Source organism: Ptiloglossa arizonensis, chromosome 5 (genome assembly GCF_051014685.1).
Source record: "Ptiloglossa arizonensis isolate GNS036 chromosome 5, iyPtiAriz1_principal, whole genome shotgun sequence".
Taxonomy (NCBI): domain Eukaryota; kingdom Metazoa; phylum Arthropoda; class Insecta; order Hymenoptera; family Colletidae; genus Ptiloglossa; species Ptiloglossa arizonensis.
This window is the reverse complement of record NC_135052.1, coordinates 27,215,404-27,236,724: the sequence shown is the minus strand read 5'-3', so window position 1 is coordinate 27,236,724 and position 21,321 is coordinate 27,215,404. Positions and strand designations below refer to the sequence as shown.

Here is a 21,321-nt window from a genome sequence, read left to right as displayed (position 1 = left end):
GGCACGAGCGATGGAAGAGCAAAAGGAAAAAAAAAGAAAGAAAGAAAAAAAAGAACGACGGTCCGCGATAGGCCGAGCGAACTCGGATCGCATAGGTCTGTGCACGCGCGCAACAAACGGCCAATGATTCTCGTCGACGTATAACGCCACCAGTAATTCCGTGACAGGTGAGGCGCGCACAGGCTGGTCCACTAGAAACTGATCGTTTTTTCACAACAGTCCTCTTTGCTCTCGAGGGCACAAAATTCACCGAGCAAAAGTCGAACGGTTTCCGAAAAACGTCGATTCGAAAGTCATTGGATTTCGACGTAATCAATGTTCCTCCGTATAGGTTCGTAAATTACTTTTCGAGAGAAACTGGTCAACGCGCGGTACACGATTTGAAACAAAACAAGAAAATAAGAAAAACCAATCCTCGTTTTGTTTTCGTTCCGTCCGCGGTAATAAGCGAGCATAAAAATCGTACATTCTCTCAAAAATGCTCTCGCGTGCAAAAAGAAGATACAAGGTTTTTGTAACGAAGAAAAAAAAAATGAACGACAATAATTATAGCGAAGAACGATCGCTTTCGGATAATCGTTACCCGTTACTCGTCCCGCGAAATCGTCCGTTGGCGTTTTCGTATTTTCAATAACAAGAGACGAACAAATTAGGTTGTCGGTGGACCAGTCCGTGCATGGGCACGGAGAGATTCTAGCGTAAAACATGGAGTCGAGAAATACACGTAGACGGCAAAACGAACGATAAATGTTTGTTTCTCACCTCGAGCTCCTCGTAGGTGCGGAAGGCGAGTATGGCAAAGCCGTCGATAATGTCCTCCTCGAAGGGAGGCTCCTTCTGGTTGGCAGCCGCGAGGGAAGACTTCTTACGAGGCCTCGGGGGTCGCGGTGGCCTGGGCGGTCGCGAATGGCTGTCACGAGGATGACCGGTCCTGGCAAGTCCGAGGCCGAGACCGGCGGCGGGTTCCTCGTCCTCGCCGCTGTGGCTGTCCTCCTCGTCGTTCGGTCGTTGCCTGGTCTGTTGCTGCTGTTGTTGCTGTTGCTGTTGTTGGTGGTGTTGCTGCTTCGCGGTGGCCAGGCTCTCCCTCTGCGCCAACATACGCTGGGCTCGCTCTCGTCTCCGAATCCTCTGGTTCCGTTGTTTCGCCTCAATCTCCATCTCAAGGCAGTCCCTCTCTTCCCGTGCCAGCGGCCGTTGTCGCGCCCTGCTGCGAGAGTCGCTCGGTATCACCTCACGAGATCGAGGTGCCCTCAGCACATCGACATCCACGATTCGTAGGTAGCCGTGAGAAGTGGACGATCCGGGGACGACCACAAATGCGATGACGAGAACGATGACAACCGTTGTATCGTGGTATCGTCGAACATTCTACCGCGGTCGTCTTTAATACTTCTTTCAGCTTGAGTGGAACGGAGTCGGAGTCGAAGAGTGAGAAAGCGAAAAAAGGACGACGAAATGGTAAAAGACAGAAAACGAGAATAAGTGAATAAGAGAGACAGAGAGGGGGGGGGGGTAGGGATGGCGGGGAGATGGGGGCGGGGAGAGCGCGAGTAAGAGAGCACACACTGCCTTCTGATACACACTCTCACGGGACGTTTACCTACAGGACACACGCACGCATGCTACACTGGCTCGATTCCGTCTCCTCGTTTTTTTTTTACAGGAATCGGAACGGTGTTCTTCCCGTGGGCAGACGGTTAACGAAAAATTTTCGTCGGAAAAAGACGTTCACAGGCGGTCACACGGTGTCACCATCGATCGCGCTGCCGAAGGAAGAGGAGAGAGTCCGGTGCGTGGCGAGGAGGCACGCGAAACACGCACGCAGGGCGGACAGACGGAGAGTGAGCGACACACGGAGAGAGAAACAGAGGGAGAGACAGACACTGGCACGAACGAACAGGGCACTACCATCGGCGAACACACCGAGAACGCGCAATTATCACGAATCACTGGCACGCTCGGACAGCTCCGTTCGTACTCCAATATATCGGCCGTTCAAGTCGTTTCTTTTTCGCCATGATCGTCATCATTGTCGTTGTCGTCGCCTTCGTCGCCGTCGTCGCCGTCGTCAACATCCTTTCTTTTTCCTCTTCCTCCACGTCGTCTTCGACGATGTCTAACACCACCACCACCACCACCAGCACTGCCGGCTTCCGCGAGCTGTCTCGTCACCCTCGTTCCAAGAAAATGCTTCTACCGAGCGTGAACTAGCGCGTATTATCGTTGCTCGTATGTGCCTCCACGAGCTACCGTGGCTGGATGCACCCTGCGAGGGCACGAAGTACACCGATTGTTTGGAATGGCGGATCGAACGGGCACGCACGGTTGCCGCATCGTGTGGTAAAAATGGCCGCGACCTGCCCACACCGTGCTCGCGGCCTCGCACCACCTCTCCTAACGTCGTCGTCACGGGACGATGACGCGTATCCCGCACTGCCACCGGTACATCCTCGATTCGCAGCTACGGACACGAGCTAGGGAAACCGACCGACCAACCTAGCACACGCCCCGAATTACGCGTGTACGACGCGATCTCTCCTCTATGCGCTGCTGCTGTTCTTGCTGCTGCTGCTGCTGCTGCTGCTAACCACGGCTATGCATTTCTGTCATCCGTCTATCTCTGTTTCTTTTCCACCCTCCCACTTTTCCGCCTCCTTCTCCCTTTCTCCTGTTCCACCGTCTGTTAGGCTTGTCTCGCTTACCCCCGAACACTATTTCTCTCTTAACACAACGACCGAGAACATGGCGTACCTATGCTTCGAAGACGGACATACGAACAGAGATACGCTCGATGTATTCTCCTGCCTGGGGTCGTGCCTCTTACACCACTATATTTCCCTCTCTCCTGGCTTCTCCTGTCTAGTTACTTTCGCTTTGTCGCTAGGTACGCACTCCACAGCGCCGTCTATGTGAATCGAGGCGCTTCTTTACCGAATAGTACTCGTATCTTCCGGTAGTTGGCGCCACGTACTGCGCGCCTTCATCAGCGGGTAAAACATATCGATATCGAATATTTCGATACCGTCTACCAGGAAGTTGTTAATCTACCAAACTTTATAATTTTACATCGGTATGCATTTACTGAACGATCCATCGATCGTGGTTGAATGTTTGCTTTCGACGCTAAAGAATCGATGGCATTATAGATTGTAAATATTACGAATATGTAATGAGGGACTAACCACGATTATTTAAGTTGACACTGCGAAACTCAAACATCCGATATTCGCTTTCACGCGATTTCTATTGAACCACGAATAATTGCGTTAACACTCTACTAGGAAAAGATCGTTTACTTGGAAATATCTTCGACTTTCACTACTTCGCGAAACTTTTCTCGAGATCGTTTAACTTTCCACGTTGATTCTCGTGAACTCTAAGCACATACTACGTTGTTTTTCGCACGAAACAACGGTAATAATGATTTTCATATTTTGTTCCTTTTGCAAATATTATCGTTTATATACAATTTCATTTAATATCAACGGTAAATCGTAAATAACGTTTTCTGAAAAATAAACAAAATGGCAGACTATGTTCAACGTGCTCAACGGATAAAACATGAAAGTAGGAAACATGCGCCTGCTAATCAATAACGTTGATTTTCTCTTCAACGGTCGAGCGGAAGGATATCATACACAATGATATCATAACTCTCTTTCGACGTAGGAGACAACAGGAATTTCCGTTCTGAGAAAAAGTCAGCAACGACGGACGCGTTAGGCCGCACCTGCAAAGGCGCGCCTCTTTTAAACCAGTTCACGGGAGCAATTACGCCCGCCGCGCAAACTCGTTTCGCCGTATCCCGCAGTTCGCGGTTAATTTTGTGCAGCCATTTTTGGCGATGGTCACGTTTCCAAATCCATATAGGTAAGCTTGTCCACCGTGGGCCGTCTTCTTGCTTACCTACATACTACACGGCGGTCATGACCCGTATAGCGTGCGATGTCCTCCCGGAAGAATATAATCGAGGTCGATCAGGTGGATTTTCGTTCGTTCACGACTCCGTTGCGCCCTCTGTCGCGATTCACCATCGTCCAGCTTTTCATCGGCACATCATGTCGCGTGTTTAGATTAATTGCTCGCGCTAGTTAGCGCATTGTTACTTCACCGTCGTTCCAGCAATTTCTACTATTGACATTGGCACGATTGCTCGGTATTCTCGCGACACGGGGATTGGCGATGCGTGCTTCGCTCCAAGGATACTACGATCTCCGACTCTATACTGAGAACGAGATTAGCGCCAAGGAAAACCGGGAATAATGTAATTACACGAGGAGAGAATGCGATTGAATATTGTCGGGCTATTCACTCGCTGTTTCTATCCGAATTTTGTGTTTATTTTCATGAATTCAATCGGTCATCATCATGATTTTACTACGTAAATAAATAGAGTGTACATATCACATGTCAAATAGAACAAAATTAGGTAAAAACTAGGTTAATGTGATCGTATTAATTTCAGCATAAACCCGACATAGTTTGGTACAAATAGGCAATATTTTTCGCCGAAATATCGAGAAAATGATTATGATTATATCTGAGAATTAGATCGGTTACATAAGAATATATTTACTCATATAACCAAAAAATTGGACATTTCTTTTGGCTTTCTCTTAAACTATACCTTTTAAATGGAACTTGATGTTTTATTATTTTATATTCAAAATTCTTTAATTCATGTAAGTACATTTTATTTGTTATAGCTGTTTCAAACACTTATAATATAAACAGTTATTACATTAAGTATGGATTTAAAGATGAAGTTTTAAAAATAAAAAGAAATTTATGCGTTAAATACTTCAAAAGAAATTAGATTTTCACAACGAATATTCAAAAATATCGTTTAAGTTTATTTCATTTCCGATTTATTCTGCATCGGTGTATTTTCACGGATATACTTCATTTCGAATAAATTTTTGTTGACATTCGATAATTTGTCAAATCCTTCATACGAATTTGTTATATTAATTTCGACGTTAATACAGTTTTCATCGTTCAAACTAATAATTGTTTTTTTTTATATCCTATCAAAATCGAGACGTATGACCACTTTAGACAAGGTACACTTAAAAATTGTTTTTGAATCTAACCTCATTAATCATTTACGACGGTTTCCTCATATATCGAGGTGAAAGAAATATTAGTGTACTTATGACGACATTACACGAAATTTTTAACACGGTAACCTAGTTTAGGCAAAAAATAGATGCTTAGTGTGCACGTAATGAACGTACTAAAAATATTTGATATACCAAAGCGTATAATAAAAGACGTTTGTTTAAAAAAGTAAATCAGTTGTTTCCCTACAATATCTTTTTCAATTCTCTGAATCTTGATTTCTTATTTTGTAGGTGTATCGTTGAATTCTTAAATTTTAAGAAATGCAAAAAGAACTCGATTTTTTTCACTCGAGGCATAAGACAGTCCCTGTGAGTTCGTCTATGTACGTGATTCCGTAGTTCTGAAATATTCCGTACGATGAACTGTGTCGTTGTAAGTCGTAAGTCGTAAGTCGTTCGTTTGTTACGAGATGCGCGCAGTGTCGAGCAATTTTAACGAGCTGCCCAGTGAACTTAGCCACTTTTTTTTTCCCGTTCGTTGCAGCTTGCGTAATGAAAATGCAAAATTCCTTCGACGAGCACTTTTGAACTGTGCAATAGCGCCAATAACGCCTATTATAGCCTCACTGTTCAGTGTAAACAGAGCGCATCGATGCGGTATTGAGTCACGGAATAACGATCGCTAGCAACGTGAACGATAACTATTAGAACGACACGCTCGCACCGGTTCGACGATGATGAAAGCGTTACTCAATCTTTCGAAGAAGAATCGGTTCAGGTCTTTGCATATTTAGACCGTGTAAACACTGTCCCTTTTTCTTTCCCGTCTCTTTATTCTTATTTTTTTTTTCAGGACAACCTTTTTCGGTACCGGACGACGCTTGCGCGAACGCAGATATTAAGATACAATATTTCGATTATGTTCACGGATGAATCACTTGGCGCGCACGCGATATAAGGTATTCACTCGGAACGGTGCATTTGCATATTAATGACCTCGAGCGCTAAGAATAGGGCGGCTCTGAGAATGCATCCGATGCTTCTGTCCGGATATAGTTTTACAGATAAAAAAATCACCGTCGATATTTGTGATTTGGAAAAACAAATCAAGTACGAAAACGATCGATAGAGGCATAGTATAATTTATAATAATAAGCGTGTCGACTTTGAGCGTAGGTTTTCTTCGGTATATATTATTACAAATCTGAAAAGTAATTGTGTCAAAAATTAATATCGAACCGGTAGGAATTGAATTATAGACGTAAAAAATTATTAAATAGAGACTTGTTTATAGGCTCAATTCAAACATTATCTATATTTAAATCAGTCGGAATATATTAACGAGTGACAATAACATTTTTTTATATACACAAACGTATTTCGTATTTCGTATTTCGAATAATTGCGTTGTTGCAAACAGATATATAAAATAAAACCAAAATCAATTTATACTTTACGAATAGTTTGTTGTCACAGTACAGCGGTCTTTACACTCTAAATGTTACTTTACATATTGCAAAACGTTGATATTTTGTTATGTATACGAATAGTACGCCTTTATGATGATAACAAAATTTAATAACGAAGTTAAAAATAAAATATACAAATGTATACAAACAACTGGCATTATTACATATATAAATGATAAAGTAATATGGAAATTAATTTTCACTTGGACTCTTGATCCAGACCTATGCGTTCATACTTTGTTTATGAATGATTTAACGCGTGTGTCATTGGTCAAGAGGTCGAGACCTCAAACTCCGATCAGATCTTTCAATATTTATTTATTCTGTAATTAATACCGATTACTATACTTATTCGAACGATTGTTCGTGTTAGTACGTGTGCGACAATGACGTCGAACTTCTTGATTCTTGAATCGAGCCTCGTCTTTCGCAACGTGTGTCTCCCTTACAAGTCTTGTCCCTGATTGGATCGTCGTCCTTCCCGTGATAAAAGAATGATTCGTTCAACCATTTATCCTTACACAGACATGAATTTTCACCTGCGTCTGGTACCGTGTTCATGCTTACCAACGACCACTAAACCGGATTTCCTGGAACTCCGATATCCTTTGTACAGTAATCGTATAACTCTCGAATTTGTCTTTAAATTTTTTTTTTTTTAATAATTCTTTAATTTTTCACAATGATGCAACAATAACTTTTCACTTTTTTTTCAGAACGTGCAACAATTTAAAATTCGAAGCTAGGATCTTACCGATACTTGGGAAACATTTTCAATAACAAAGTTGTATATTTAAATAACACAACAATTTGACAAATTTTCACGAAGGATCGATTTGGAAACAGATGCACGGTACTTTGTTCATTGAAGAAGGAATATTTCAGTATCGATGATTTGCACTTTGCGTACCTATAGACTCAGGAATGCTACAACTGATCCTTAGAAGAAGAAATAACGAGGAAGGAGTTGAGATACCTACAATTTTATATTGACCTTGTAGGATCCATTAGGAATCAAAGAAAGTCTTTATTGTCCATAGAAGAGAAAGACAATTGCTCCTAGAACTTGCTGTATCTCATCATTGCTAAAGGAGGATGTACTTTAGGATTTTTAATATTTTGTGGTAGTCATACAGTTTGCTATCTAGGACCAATTGAGAAGTTAACAAAGTCCAAGTGGTACTCCATTTGGTCAACAGAACATAGTAATCCCTTCTTGGATCTAACTTAACTTCAGGTCAGATCGATAATTTGGACATTATATTGGACTGATATTGGTATTGTTTTACTTTGTTTTCATTTGATAATTTTCTATAAAAAATGATTTCAGAATTACTTAATTTCTCGATTTCTCGATACAAATTTTTACCTTAACGTTCTCCCTAATCTGGGATCGATTCTACAACTTTAACCAGAATCAAATGGGAACAAGGATCATATACCAAGTTGGATTAATTTTGGTTTAAAAATTGACTGTTTCCTACTTTTGAACAAAATTGGAAAGAAATAATTTGATTATTATTATAGTAACATTTTTTGTTTTCAAATTCAGCATGTAAAGAGGATATATTTTAAAGACTGCTTAAAATATTACTGAAATTTAGGAACAAAATTATCATAACTTGGGGTAACTTCTCTCAGAGTTACAAGCTGTTTTCTCAAAAATTTAATAAAAATATTGACTTTACTTTTGCTACAATTAAATGGTATAGAGTAGCCAATCTTTTAGCGTGCAACAAATTTTAGAGGGAGAGGGGTTAAATGAAAAAAAATTTCAAGTAAATTTTATCGAGTTCCATAAGAGCCATCTCGATAACAAAACACTAATACCACTTCTCCTCAAAATTAGGCCTACCGTAACAGATTAGGCCTTCTGTACCATTTAATCGCAGCAAAAATAAAGTCGATATCTTCCCTGGATCAAAATTTAAAAATTCTAAAAACAAATTTTAGATTTAAAAAATTTATATCTAAAAAAAAAGAGCTTTAAACATTTTACTTAACGTACCTAGTCGGTGTCATAATTTTACACATAGAATCAATGTAGAATTGATATCCGTCCTGTTTATAGAAGCCAATGTATTTCGGTATTCCTGTTGTTCCACATCGGTTCTACGATCCGATGGCCAGAACCAATCGCGATTCCCGCGAAGTCTCGTTCGAACGTGCCCGGCTCGGTCCACGGAGGAAAGTAACAGTCCCCCGGTTTGGATCCAGCTTGATCTCATCACTGGCGATACTTCGGGCGCGCTTCGTGCCGCTCCGGCGATCTTCGTCCCCTACTAAGGAGCTCCGTGGCTCGCGGATCCATCAGACAGCACTCGATGGACGGACAGTATCGCGAGCGCTGGTCGTGGCAGCATGCGCGGGAACTTCGTTCCACGCTACGTTCCCGACTTCTCACGTTCGATTTCGCTCGTTACGCGACGACGAATCGATCCCACCCGATCCCGCGGAGCCGCGTGTGCGCGATCAATTGCACGAGGAGACAACCGACTGATCGTCGTGCCACGTTCGTCGTCCACTTGGATTTAACAGCGGCCGCCGGACCACCCGATAGAATCAGGTGAATGTAAACACAGTTCTTTCTCTCCTTTCTCGTCCGTTGGCTCGCTCCTTCGTTGCGCGCGCCTCATCCCTTTCGTTCCTCGGGCGCACACAGTCCGCGTGTACTCACTACGCGCGAGAAGGCTGACCGCGCTATCGAACCGCCTTTTTCCGCGAGGATGTTACGAGACTGGCATTGTCAGCGCCTTACGTAATTCACCGTGCACGAGAAACGATGGGAATCTTCCCAGTGCATCGAGTGTAAAGACACGCTTACCAGACACGCGTGTTTTTCTTTTTTTTTTTCTCTCCCGTGTCGTGTCCCCGCCTGAATCGACGGGTCGATTTTCGTGTCTGTGATTCTGTCGCGACGTTCGTCGCGCGCTAGTGACGGTCGAAGAACGGGCTATCCTTGCGTCGATACATCACAGTGCTCCGAATTGCAGAAAAATACTTTAGCACGATTCGTGACGATAGAGTGATTCGAAATAATATACCAAAATGAGTACATTACGCAAATTGTTTTTTTCAACAATTCTCCCGATCTTATCGAACAATGTTTTTTTTATTTATACCCTCGTAGCTTTCGGTGCTAGAAAATTGTCTTTTGCTAATTAGGGTCGTGATTATTAGACTGTAGATTTTATGCATTTATAGTGATACATTTTTTTTTTTAACGATTCAAGTTTTCCAGTTGATCTTTTGAACTTATTTTAGTATGTATGTATGTACTTAAAAAAATATATTTTTCATATTGACTTGATCACGGTACTCTAACAACCGCTTCTATAAAATAAATAATTACTTTTTTTTACATGCTGTCTTTTTAAAATTTACTGTATCATTTTCATTAAATTTTTAAAAATTCGACAAAAACGTTTGCACAAATGGTTACTTGGGATAGTTTTATTTTATTCTTTTCTTCTTCCAACTGGAAGCTTTTATTTATTTCCGAGTATTATAATACAGAATATTCCCAGGAAACCTTCTCGTAACAGAAATGAAAATCTACCGATCGGTCAGAGTTATAAATATTTCAGTACAGTGTGCAAGTTACATAAATTCCAAGAGCATTATAAATCAAAGAGACCCTTATAGAATACAATCTACGAACAGTGTTCACTCTTCTAGGTATTCGAGAAACGTGAATAATTTTCCACAATGAAAAAACTACTCGATCCTCGGTGTAATAATAATTGTTAATGGATTCTTAACCAATGTACAAGCTGCTAGTATGGTTTACGAGTAGAAGTAAGAGAAAAAAGTTTGATAAACATGTTTGTATAAACCTTTTTTAAAAAATTAAAAACAAAAATATAAATTCACGATGAACTTCCTCTCAGCGTAAGAATAAACTAATGATTGTGTAATGTGTTTACATGCGTTAGATTTACTACATGACATTTCTGAAAGTAATAGATGTAACTTTTATTAATCTTCTTCTGTTATTATTATTTATTTCAAAATGTTGACCATATTCTGAAATACTGACATCGTTGAAAAATTGAATTGTTAATGTAAATTTGTTGTGCAATTAATTGATATAAATTGTACAAATAATTGATAGCTATCAATATTGTTACTGTTCAAATAGTAAACACAACAAGCATAAATATATTACATGAATATTATCGACTTTCTATACTAAATCAAACGAAGTTCGTCGTAATTTTATATTTTTGTTATAACTTTTTCAGAAAATATATTTAACTATGTTTACAAGACTCTCTTTAGTTTAGTGATGTTATTACCTTAATAGTTGGCTCTTTAAGGTAATTATTTAGAAGTTTGGCCTCCTCCCAGATTTTAATAATTTTGAAATATGTTGTCAAGGTGATCGTTTTGAAAAATTTTTTTCCCTTGTCACTGCTCGATTTTAGTTTCAGAGTCGTACACGAATATATTTTTCATAGGGTATATCGTATTCCGCTTGTTTGAATATTTATTACCTACTCGTACTAAATTAACCGTAGAAGAATTAAAATATTAATTTCAACGTGTCCTCACCTCAATATAATCTAACCTCAGACTAACCTAATCATTCTACATTCCTGTAATTCCTCATTAGATTAAATTAAACAAAGATGGGTTAAATTAGTTTAGTTTAGGATTGGATTAAAATTTCAAACACCTTTAAAATGAATTTTTATGGTTTATTCTGAAATCCACGAGGCATTTTAAGTGTTCCATATTTGGAAACAATAATACGTTAACTATTAAATAGCTCTCCTTTTTTTTATCGATATATAACTATGAAATTTCAAACTCGATTGGGTACACTGTAGAACGATATTCGTGAAAATGATTATAAACTTATCATTTTGAATATATATTTAATTTGATCAAATTATTTCAAATTATTCGCAACGTGCATATTTGAAAAAAATGTACACACGCTTGCGCAACAAGCTGAATCGATTTCAGCGTCAACAAGTTGACAAAACAAAGAAACACGAGATTGATTACGAAACACAGAAGCATCGCTACGACATTCGAGAGATCTGTAACTGAGATAAGGTTTCGTATTAGGAGAGGTCCTTGCATTATGTAACTGTAACCAATAGAAAAAACTCACTCGGAACGATGACCTTGACAATATATTTCAAGGTCGTCGAAATAGTCGAGGAGTGCAAACTTTTCAACAATTACAAACCTACATGGTTATTTCGAGCGTTTTTTAAGAGGAAATGTTATATAAACGAAAAAACTAGAACGAGAGATTGTTTTTCATTCTGAATACTTTAACGATTATCATTATTTTTTTTCTCATGAACTTATAAATATTTCGGTAGGCGTCCTATAATTTTTTAAGGGAAGTATACAAATGAAAAAAGTATAATAAGAGATTATTTTCCTCTCTACGGTACTTAAATAATCATCATTATTTTTCATACGTTTACAAACATTTCGGTAGGCGTCCTACGAAGCGTTGGCGTGCATCGTGACGACCAGACGTGGCACGTAACGAAACAACGACGAGAATTCACCCCCGTGGTGCCCCGTTTACGAATTTGCCGCGCTTATTATCTCGTCTCAAAATGGCGACGTCCTTGCCAAGGTCACGTGTCCGGTCGCACTTGACGCGCACCGCCCACGAGTGTCAACCTGCCTCTCCGACTGCTCTATTTATCCGTGGCATTTCGTTCCTTGGCCACGCATTTAAATCACTGGCGGACGTCCCGCGCGGTGATTTAAACGTCGCCTGGGAACAATCGCGCTCGCGAGACGATCCATCGCGCAATTTACGACGACAATTTGCTGCTCGCTGCGCGCGCAGCAGGTGCGTACCTGCTCGAGTGTCGTTAAACATCTTTGATCCGCCAGTTGTTCGTGACTCGCGAAAATGTCGCGGTTGTCGTAACGAAGAACGCGAGTGGGCACGTTTCTCACTTCGAAAATTCAACGACGATTTTAAACTCGACTTGTGGTATACCAACGAAGAAACCGAAGAGACGTTTCCTCGTTTACTTTAATTCGTAATTTAATAATCAATTTATCAATTTGATTATTACGACTTTACTTTGCAATTTAATAGTTTAATCATTTTATTTTACTTTAATTCACGATTTAACAATTCAAGCATTTTATTTGATCTTACTTGGCGATTTAATAATTAATTTATTTGTTTCGTTTGACTTTTAATTCGCAATTTCATAAATAAATCATTTTATTTGACTTCAATTCACATTAAATTTACAAAAGTTAAAGTTTTACTTAAATTTTTAAAAGTTAAAGTTCAAATTTACTTACTTAACTTACTCAAATTATAAAAGTTAAAATTTAACTTTACTCACTCAAATTTATAAAAATTAAAAAGTTACTTTTAATATCTAATTAAAGACTAATGAATTCTTTCGACGCGAGATCGATTTTTATTACTTACAAATGTCCGTTATTGTGTAAGTTCTTCGATAAATTTACTCGAATATTTCGGATTTTTTTGTTACGGGGATATTTAACAATTTTATGATGCAATGGTCTAAAATATATCAGATACTGACGTAAGATCTATGTTGATTAGATATTTTTTACTCCTCTCGATGATTACTGTAAACACTTAATCTCTTGAACTTTTTTTAACACACTCTGCATACATTGTTCTCCAACAACGATGCTATTTTCGAAGATGACAATGCACACATACTCACAGTTACAAGAATTCAGTCTCAAATTTCACCTTTTTCTCTGGCAAGTACAGTTACCTGATTTGAATATGCTTGAATCACTGTGAGACATTTTTGGAGAACAAAATGAGGAGAACCTCCTCCTACACATTTAAAGTAACTGGGAGAAGTTTTTATTTAAAATAACGGGACAATATTTTAATGAAAATTATACAAAAGTTGAACAAACATATTCCAAGAAGGGTAGGACATGTATTAAAATTTGTATATATTTTTGGGTTTTCATTTTGCATCTCTGTGCAAGTTTAGTTACTTACAGCAGGTTATTAATATGTAGTTATTAATATACAAATAGTACGTTACACTAGGTAACTAATTGTTATTCCTCTTAAATATGTATTCATTTCTTAATTTTTTTGTATTACTACTTTTATTTAAAATTTTAACTTTATTCGTTCGATTACACTTTTTTTTAATCTTTAGACAGAACAAACATTTACAAACAATTAGACTACACCAATATTTATTTTATTATATTGATTTAACGTATTATTCAAGGTTTCCACATTTTAGAATATTTTTTGTTTCCTTCGACTAAATAATATTAATTTACTATCGATTGCACCTTTGATATATTATATATCAAATGAATTATGTTTGTTCAAGAATGTTCCATATGCAATATTTCACGAGCAACATGTGCATTATTAATTTTGAAAATTTCCACAGTACTTTTACATTTTTACAAAACGTTAAAATGTTGCTTTACAATATCTAAAAATTTTCACACAGCTCTGAAACACTTCCGGAAGTGTATTTACGATAGTTTTTGCAAAATTCCGGAAGTCTCCGATTACGAAGCATCATTTTCTATAATTTAACGCTTCATTGGCTGCAACAGATTCTGCAAAATGTGTCATTTAAGGTACCGTTAGACACCTTATATTTTTCAGTCGTCCACGATTAGGTGAAATAGTTGTTAAATTAGAAAATACTAAGAAATGTATATTATAAAAACGTTCTCGATAGTTTAGAAAAGTTTATAAAGAATGTTTTGTAATTATCATGGAACAGTCTTCTATTTCGTGGAATTTAACGTGCGATTAACTGCAATAGAAATTAATCGTTAACATTCTTTTTCAATAACAATTCTAGCAATATTCAAGTACGTGCAATACTGTACCTTTGATTATGGGAGCACATTTTTCCGAAGTAATAAGTTTAATTTGTTTATAAAATACAAGTTTTATAACGCTAACTGCTCTGTTGGTTATCATAGGTACTATAAATATATTGTTTATTAGAATATCTAGAGCATAATAATTTTTTGATTACTAAAATTATTTTCTATTTTTGACCCATTTGCAAGTAATTTTCCATCGTTAAATTATAATAATAGTACTGTATCACATCTTCCCTTTGTTGTATTTTTAGAATATTTTTTGCAAAAACAATTTATTGACAAAGAAAAAGTACCTTACATTTTCTTTCAATGTTACAATCCCTTTTTGGGGTTCTTATCGAGAACTCGATTAAAATTAGTGAAAGTATTGTATTTTGAAAATATAATAAAGAGAATTTAATTTTTCATTGATATTTTAATATTTTGGTTTTTATACATCGGTCCAGTTCTTGAAACAAAGTTAACAAAATGAATCGAAACTTTCGAAGAAAAATACTGAAGTATTCATAACTTGCTATGCTATGGATTTTTTAATTTATTATTATTTATTATTATATATTATTATATATTTTTTTCAAGAGAAAAAATAATGTGTGTAAACAACCAAGTATTATATAGTATCGAAATATTTTTTATTTGTCTGCATGTCCACAGCGACGACAAACCAGAAGTGTCCTCCGGTTTTCACTTGTTTAGCTGTACGCGAGCGTGACGCATCCCTGACGTCACTTGCATATCCAATGAGATAAGGCCGACACGGTCGTATATAGAATCGTCGTTGAAGCGTGATGTCAATACGAATCGTATCTGTTTTCCAGGACTGGACTCGGTCAGCCCTAACTCGCGAATCACTTTCGACCAGACACAGGATCAGTTCCAATGTTACAAAAATTACAAAAAATTGCAAAACATTGCAAAAAATTACAAAAAATTGCAAAAAGTTGTAAAGAATTACAAAAAAATGTTTCGAACAAATGTTGTGCATTTTTTTACGTAGAATATAATTCCGAAATAAAAAATATGGGTTTATGATATAGAGAGACAAGATGACCTTGAAATGACCTCGAAAATGCCCACACATTAAAAGATCAGTAGTGTCATTTGATTCCCAACTCGAAACACTAAAGAACATATGTCAGTGTGTGTGTTTTTTTTTATTTGTTCAATATCAACTTGACAACAATATGTTAGTGTGTGTGTGTTTTTTTTATCTTTTCAATATCAACTTAAACGAGACACCTTGTATACAGGGTTCCACTGACCTTGTGCCTTAAAATTTATTTTAGAACAAACGTGTCTGTTCGAACTGTTCAATTTTTGCAACTCTGTGCACGCAATTGTCGCAAAGAAAACTATCCTTTCGTGAAACAATAAATTCAATACTGTTGTTTAGATAAACAAACGGATTGCAAAATTACTTTATCATTTACTTCAACTACCTACTTCACACAAATTAATAAAAACATAGCCATATTAGCTGTCTAGTACACAAATTAACACGGTAATTAAATAATTTAAATATTGTTTAAATAACACTTTAAATATTGTGACGACTCGTCAGTTTTGCTCAAGGGGTTAATTATGACTAGGTTTGAGCATTTTTCAACAACAAAATTTCAAAATTTCAAAGATTTGAATCTGAATACCATCGAGATGCATTCTTTTCAACTGTGCATTGTACATACACAGTGGTGGATCTATACACGGATAAAAGGCAGTTGCTTAGGGACGTTAGGAATACCGAATCGATCGTAAAAATTATTTGCAACAGTATGGGATATAAAAAAAAAAATTGAAAAAGAAAAAGTTGTTTTTTGGTCTCAACTTTCTTTTTCAGCAACTAGGTGTCCTGTAACTTTTGAGTAGGGGTGCACGTGATGATCTCGTCTCTATTTTCGATGGTCTCACTTTTCAGCGTGCCGGATCGTCAGAAACGTCGACATGTAGGTTAAAAAAAAAAAGTACTCGTCGATTATTTCCTCTGGTAGCCATCGTCCGCTCTAAGACCGCGCGTTGCAAGCCTAGATTCTACGGGTGGAAAAATCAAGATACTTACGTACCTGTTCCAGCCAGGACGGGGAGAGCTCGTGCGTAATTCCAACCGCAAGGACGCGAGCGCTCATTGGCGTAGGCTGAGGCTCTCCTTCTATTAACCGAACTGTGTCCACGAATTTTAAATTAACGATCATTTTACCATAGATTTAGATTGCTCGAAGTTGGCTTGCATTAAATAAATTTCTGGAAGTTAGATTACAACTAGAATTAAAAATGAATGGAAACATTATTCAGAAATTAAAAATAGAAATTTAATTGATGCAAGCTAACTTCGAGTAATGTAAATCTATAGAATTTGTATGAATTTATTGATGGTAAAATGATGATTAATTTAAAATTTAATTATTATTTGTTTTAACTAGGATTACATACCCTACTGTGAAAATAAATAAATTACGAAAATATTAAATATAAATCATCGAAATTAAAATAACCCTTAGTTTTGTAATCTACTTAAATTACATTTATGTATTACCGTTTGTTTACATTCATTAAATTGGATTTATATACCAATAATAATTCAAGTCAAAGCGCAGTATATCATGGTTGATTTCAATTATATTAAATTTTATTTTTGATAAGTTATTTTCACACAAGTTAAAAATCTGATTTATAAGTGAACAATTTAAATTAAAATGTTTCGTATAAATTTGATTTACAGTGGAAGTAAGTTTGACAAAAAATTCGATACAATTTCTCTTCGATTTTGAACAAATGAAAATGGGCTCCAGCCGCTCGAAGGGTTAAATACGGGGTTAACGGGGGAACAATTACGCCACTGTGATCGGCAACTGGTCGTACGTGGCGCACGCGTGTCTTTAACCATCTCGATATCGTATCGTAGCCCATATCGAGGTGGTCGCGACCACAGACCCGCGTGCCACCGCGGCCTTCGACTTCCACGCAGAAAGAGCGTCCCGATGAATTATTACGCCCCGCCTAGACACGTACTATACACGAGCTCGTTGGACACACAGCGTGACCCACGATCACGCTAGAAACGTTAAGGGGGGACACCACTCTGACGAGTAAAAAAAAATCGAATTTGTTTTTCCTATTTTCCGAAAGTTTAAAGTGCGTAGAACGTTATGTCAAAAAGATATTTCGAAATTCAAACACTTAACGAAGTTGTTTTATGTTTTTTTCAAAACTATATTTTTCAATCTGACTGACACGAATTTTATGGAGATATTCTACATAGAGTCTTCTACAATGTAGCGAACGATTTTTTAAATATGTTCATTGAATGTTTCAAGTTGTTTCTTTGGATAAAAACGATTATTTTTTCTTCAAATTTCGACCATTTCTACAATTATTAAAATTTTCAAAATTTCCGGTTTATGAATCGACATTTGTTTATCAATCGAAACATTTTTATATTTCTCATTATATCATTGATGGATTGGCTAGAATCTATCAATAGAATTTCGAAAATTTTTCATTAAATACAATAAAAAGTGTAAAGTAGAGCAAAATTTTTCACACGAAAATTGTTCAGTTCTTAGTACTCTATCGTTCTGTTGCAAAAAAGTCCAAGAAAAGTTGCATCAAAAGAATAAAAAGACATTGAAACCTTCGAGGCTCGATAACCTTCTTAAAGAAATTTTCTGCGGATAAAAAACAATTCTCCATACATGTACATAAACTTTCATTAAAATCAGTCTTACAGGTAAGAAGAATTTCCTTATAATACAGCGCGCAAATACTTTTTGGAGCCACTGTGTAGTCGAGCGAGCGATGCTCCATTTAAGTTGCATTAGCAACTGACACACCGACACGCGCGCAGCGTTGTCAGTAGCTCCGGCAACTGGGCGGTTGTGACACGAGACTCGTGGTGCATCTCGTTCGCTGTTCTCGTTGCACGGATCGCACGTGACTGTGTCTTGGCTCGAGATACGAAAGATCGATTCCACATATTCGCCACCATTCCTTCCTAAAACGTTTCGAGTTGACCGTGCGGTTACCGTACCTGGAATTAGTTATTATTCCGTGGCCTGTATCTCGGAATCATTTGTACCTGTAACGTTTGCACGAATATCTCGGCAAATTGATCTCGATCACGTGTGTTCTTGCGCGGTGCCTTCCAGGAAGACGGATTAGCGGCAAAAGAGCAAGGATTTCAGTAAGTGGAATCTGTGAACCAATAATCTCGCTTCCCGTCACGAGAGCTGTCCGAGAACATCAGGATCCACCAGCAGGCATGATCGAATGATGGAGGTGATTTCAACGCGCCGATACGAGGCTCGACCACCACCAGCGAGCCATCCACCGATCCTCGTGAGTAGATTTTCTCGATTTTATCGTTCATCGTAGGATGTACTATAATTCATAGTCTGCGAGCCCAATGATTTTTTAGTGTTTCGAAAGACCCTCCCCCCAAAATATGATAGGGAATATTCAGCCCCGAAATTTGGTGATAACAACTTTTTGTTTCATTTTCTTTTTTTTTTTAATTAATTTCAAATTAAAAATACATTAAATACAGATATATAAGTTATTCTGTAATTTCTATGGAAAGTTAATTTAAATACTTGCACAATGTTCGTGGTAATAAAAAAATTATATTCATTACATCGTTTATTGTTAAAACAGTGCTATTCGAATTACAAAATTTCAAGCTTAATTCAATTCTTAAGACCGAGGAAAAAAACTAGAACGCACAAATTGATTGTAAAAAGTGTTTTTCGCATTTTACAAAGTACAAAAGCTCGTCTGCAAAGAATGGTAGTGGGGACAACTCGAAGAATACCGACTCTTCGATAATTATCTAATTAAGAACGACTTTCGTTAATTTTAGTTAGCGTCGTACTTTTGTTATCGCTACAATTGTTTCCAACGAGACCTACGTTAATTTTAAGAATTATCATTTTACATGAAAAAAAAATTTGTCGATTTTTTTTCGTTAGAAAAAGTAACTTTTTAACGCGCTCGAGTCGACGTCCATTGGCTGTCAAAAGAGGACATCCATTCCTCTTAGTCGTCCCCGAATCGTACGTCGTCCGCTTGCAATCCGCCGTCTAACCGTGCCGTTTTTCTCCTTTCAGATCGACCCTGAGAATTCCGTGGCGTTGGTCAAAGAAGGTAATTCCACGAACACGATCGCCACGCGTTGTTTGCTCGTGACACGGACGTCCGAGCCGTGATTCGAATAACTAGATACGAGATAAGAAGGAAGGCGTGTCGCGCGCGCACCGACGCGACGTCTCGTAAACGTTCGTTCCACAGCGTGTCGGCACAAAGGAACCTCTTTCAAAGAAGCGCATCTCGTGCTAGGTGTCCACTCGAGAGTTTCACTCTCGAGAGTTCCTATCGAGAATGGGAGCTCCTCGCACTGAACGAGCACCGAGCCACCTTTTCTTCGTTTATGTATGCCCTCGTTAAAAAGTCATAGAACACTTAACCATTTTAACACTGAAACCATCGTACCAAAATGTGTCTCGAATTCTTTTTTATCATTCGTTTCGTTCAAAACGCAGCTTTTATCGAAATAATTGTACAACCTCGTTAAAAGTCATGGAACACAACCATTTTAACACTAGCAACCTCGTTAAAAGTCATTGGAAAACTGAAGCTATCGTACTAAAGCGTGTTTCGAATTGTTGTTTATGATTCATTTTCTTTAAAACGCGTTAGTATATTTTGAAAAACCTCGTTAAAAGTCATTGGAAAACTGAAACTATCGTACTAAAGCGTGTTTCGAATTGTTGTTTATGATTCATTTTCTTTAAAACGCGTTAGTATATTTTGAAAAAATGAAATAAAAAAAAGTCAAATGTTTGAAGGTTTTAGACTATAGACTATCCCCTTGAGAATCCCTACACTATAGTTTTACCCTCGAGAACGTTTCTTGGCGGGAAAATTCTTTAATGTACTACTCTCGGTAACAACAATCGAGAGAAAAACTCTCGAATGGACACCCCGGTATTATTCTTGTTCGATGTCACGATATGGTTGTCGACTTCTCTCTTTACTAATGTTTTTTTCCCCACTGATCGTTCTTGCTGTTCGTCGTTACCCTTCCTGTTCTTTTCTCGCGATCGTTTGTCCACGACGGAGAAATCGGTTTTTGTGCAACGACAGCGGGGCGTACCGTACCCCGAGCCAAAAGAAATACCCCACTTCCGTTTTCAGAAGAATGGGAGACCCGCAAGAAGAAGGAAATAACTACCACCAGACAGATCGAGACCAGAGTGAAGCGACAGGTCGTGCTCGAGGATGGCGAGGTTGTCGTCGACTCGGGACCCCTTGTCACCACGAATACCACAGAGGATGTCGAGCAACAGGAACACACCACTCAAGAGGTACGGTTTCATTCTCTAACCGTGTGTTACGTACCTGTAACTTTCACCAGATTCGTATAAAATCTGTCCCAACAAAGGACCAACCGCTCTTTAAAATGAAAACAGTCGGGTCCCTTTGAAACTTTTGAAAAACTTTTTTAACATTCATTGAATTCTCGGGAGAGTAATATCAACGAACTGGCGAGATTCTCCCGATGAAAATGAGTCCAAACACGGCTATATTCGGACAATTTTTGCTTTCACGTTGTACAAAATATTTTTGAAAATTTTTTTTACGTATAATTAAAAGTAGTCCGAATATGGTCGTGTTTGGACTCGTTTCCATCGGGACAATCTCGCCAATCGAATGACAATACTCTCATAACGATAAAAAGAGAAATATACAAATTTTTAATTTTCATTAATAGCAACCGTTGCGCACGAGATACCGCTTTGAAGTTCAATTTGTCGGTTTTTAAATCCAGAGTTGAGAATATTATCAATGAATTGTGGATGTTCTGTACCAAATAAGTTCAAACACAACTGTGCAATATAAAAAAAAAAAAACTGTTCCAAGTACAATGAGGAATATAAAAGTTT

General features: G+C 37.9%; 2 protein-coding genes and 1 long non-coding RNA gene across 6 annotated transcripts in view; 2 read left to right on the top strand and 1 right to left on the bottom strand.

Moving 5' to 3' along the window:
• The window catches only part of Tay (tay bridge kinase), a 43,721-nt gene extending 40,999 nt beyond the window's left edge, over positions 1 to 2,722 (bottom strand). For 3 of the 4 annotated variants that reach the window (XM_076310856.1, XM_076310859.1, XM_076310857.1), the window contains exon 1: positions 763 to 2,722. In XM_076310856.1, the coding sequence (XP_076166971.1) occupies positions 763 to 1,158 (396 nt within the window). In that variant the 5' untranslated portion in view covers positions 1,159 to 2,722. The remainder of the gene's footprint in view (positions 1 to 762) is intronic. The other variant, XM_076310858.1, reaches the window with a different exon arrangement.
• A 2,813-nt stretch (positions 2,723 to 5,535) lies between these two features.
• Positions 5,536 to 7,888, top strand: LOC143147718 (uncharacterized). Its single transcript, XR_012992332.1, has 4 exons — positions 5,536 to 5,841; positions 5,917 to 6,022; positions 7,058 to 7,142; positions 7,249 to 7,888. It is a non-coding gene; the product is annotated as an uncharacterized LOC143147718 (long non-coding RNA).
• Positions 7,889 to 8,643: 755 nt separating this feature from the next.
• Positions 8,644 to 21,321, top strand: part of Chas (chascon) — a 30,680-nt gene continuing 18,002 nt past the window's right edge. Inside the window, exons 1-4 of the mRNA XM_076313280.1 lie at positions 8,644 to 9,098; positions 18,529 to 18,718; positions 19,486 to 19,522; positions 20,573 to 20,742. Coding sequence (XP_076169395.1) covers positions 18,650 to 18,718; positions 19,486 to 19,522; positions 20,573 to 20,742 — 276 coding nt within the window. The 5' untranslated portion in view covers positions 8,644 to 9,098; positions 18,529 to 18,649. The remainder of the gene's footprint in view (positions 9,099 to 18,528; positions 18,719 to 19,485; positions 19,523 to 20,572; positions 20,743 to 21,321) is intronic.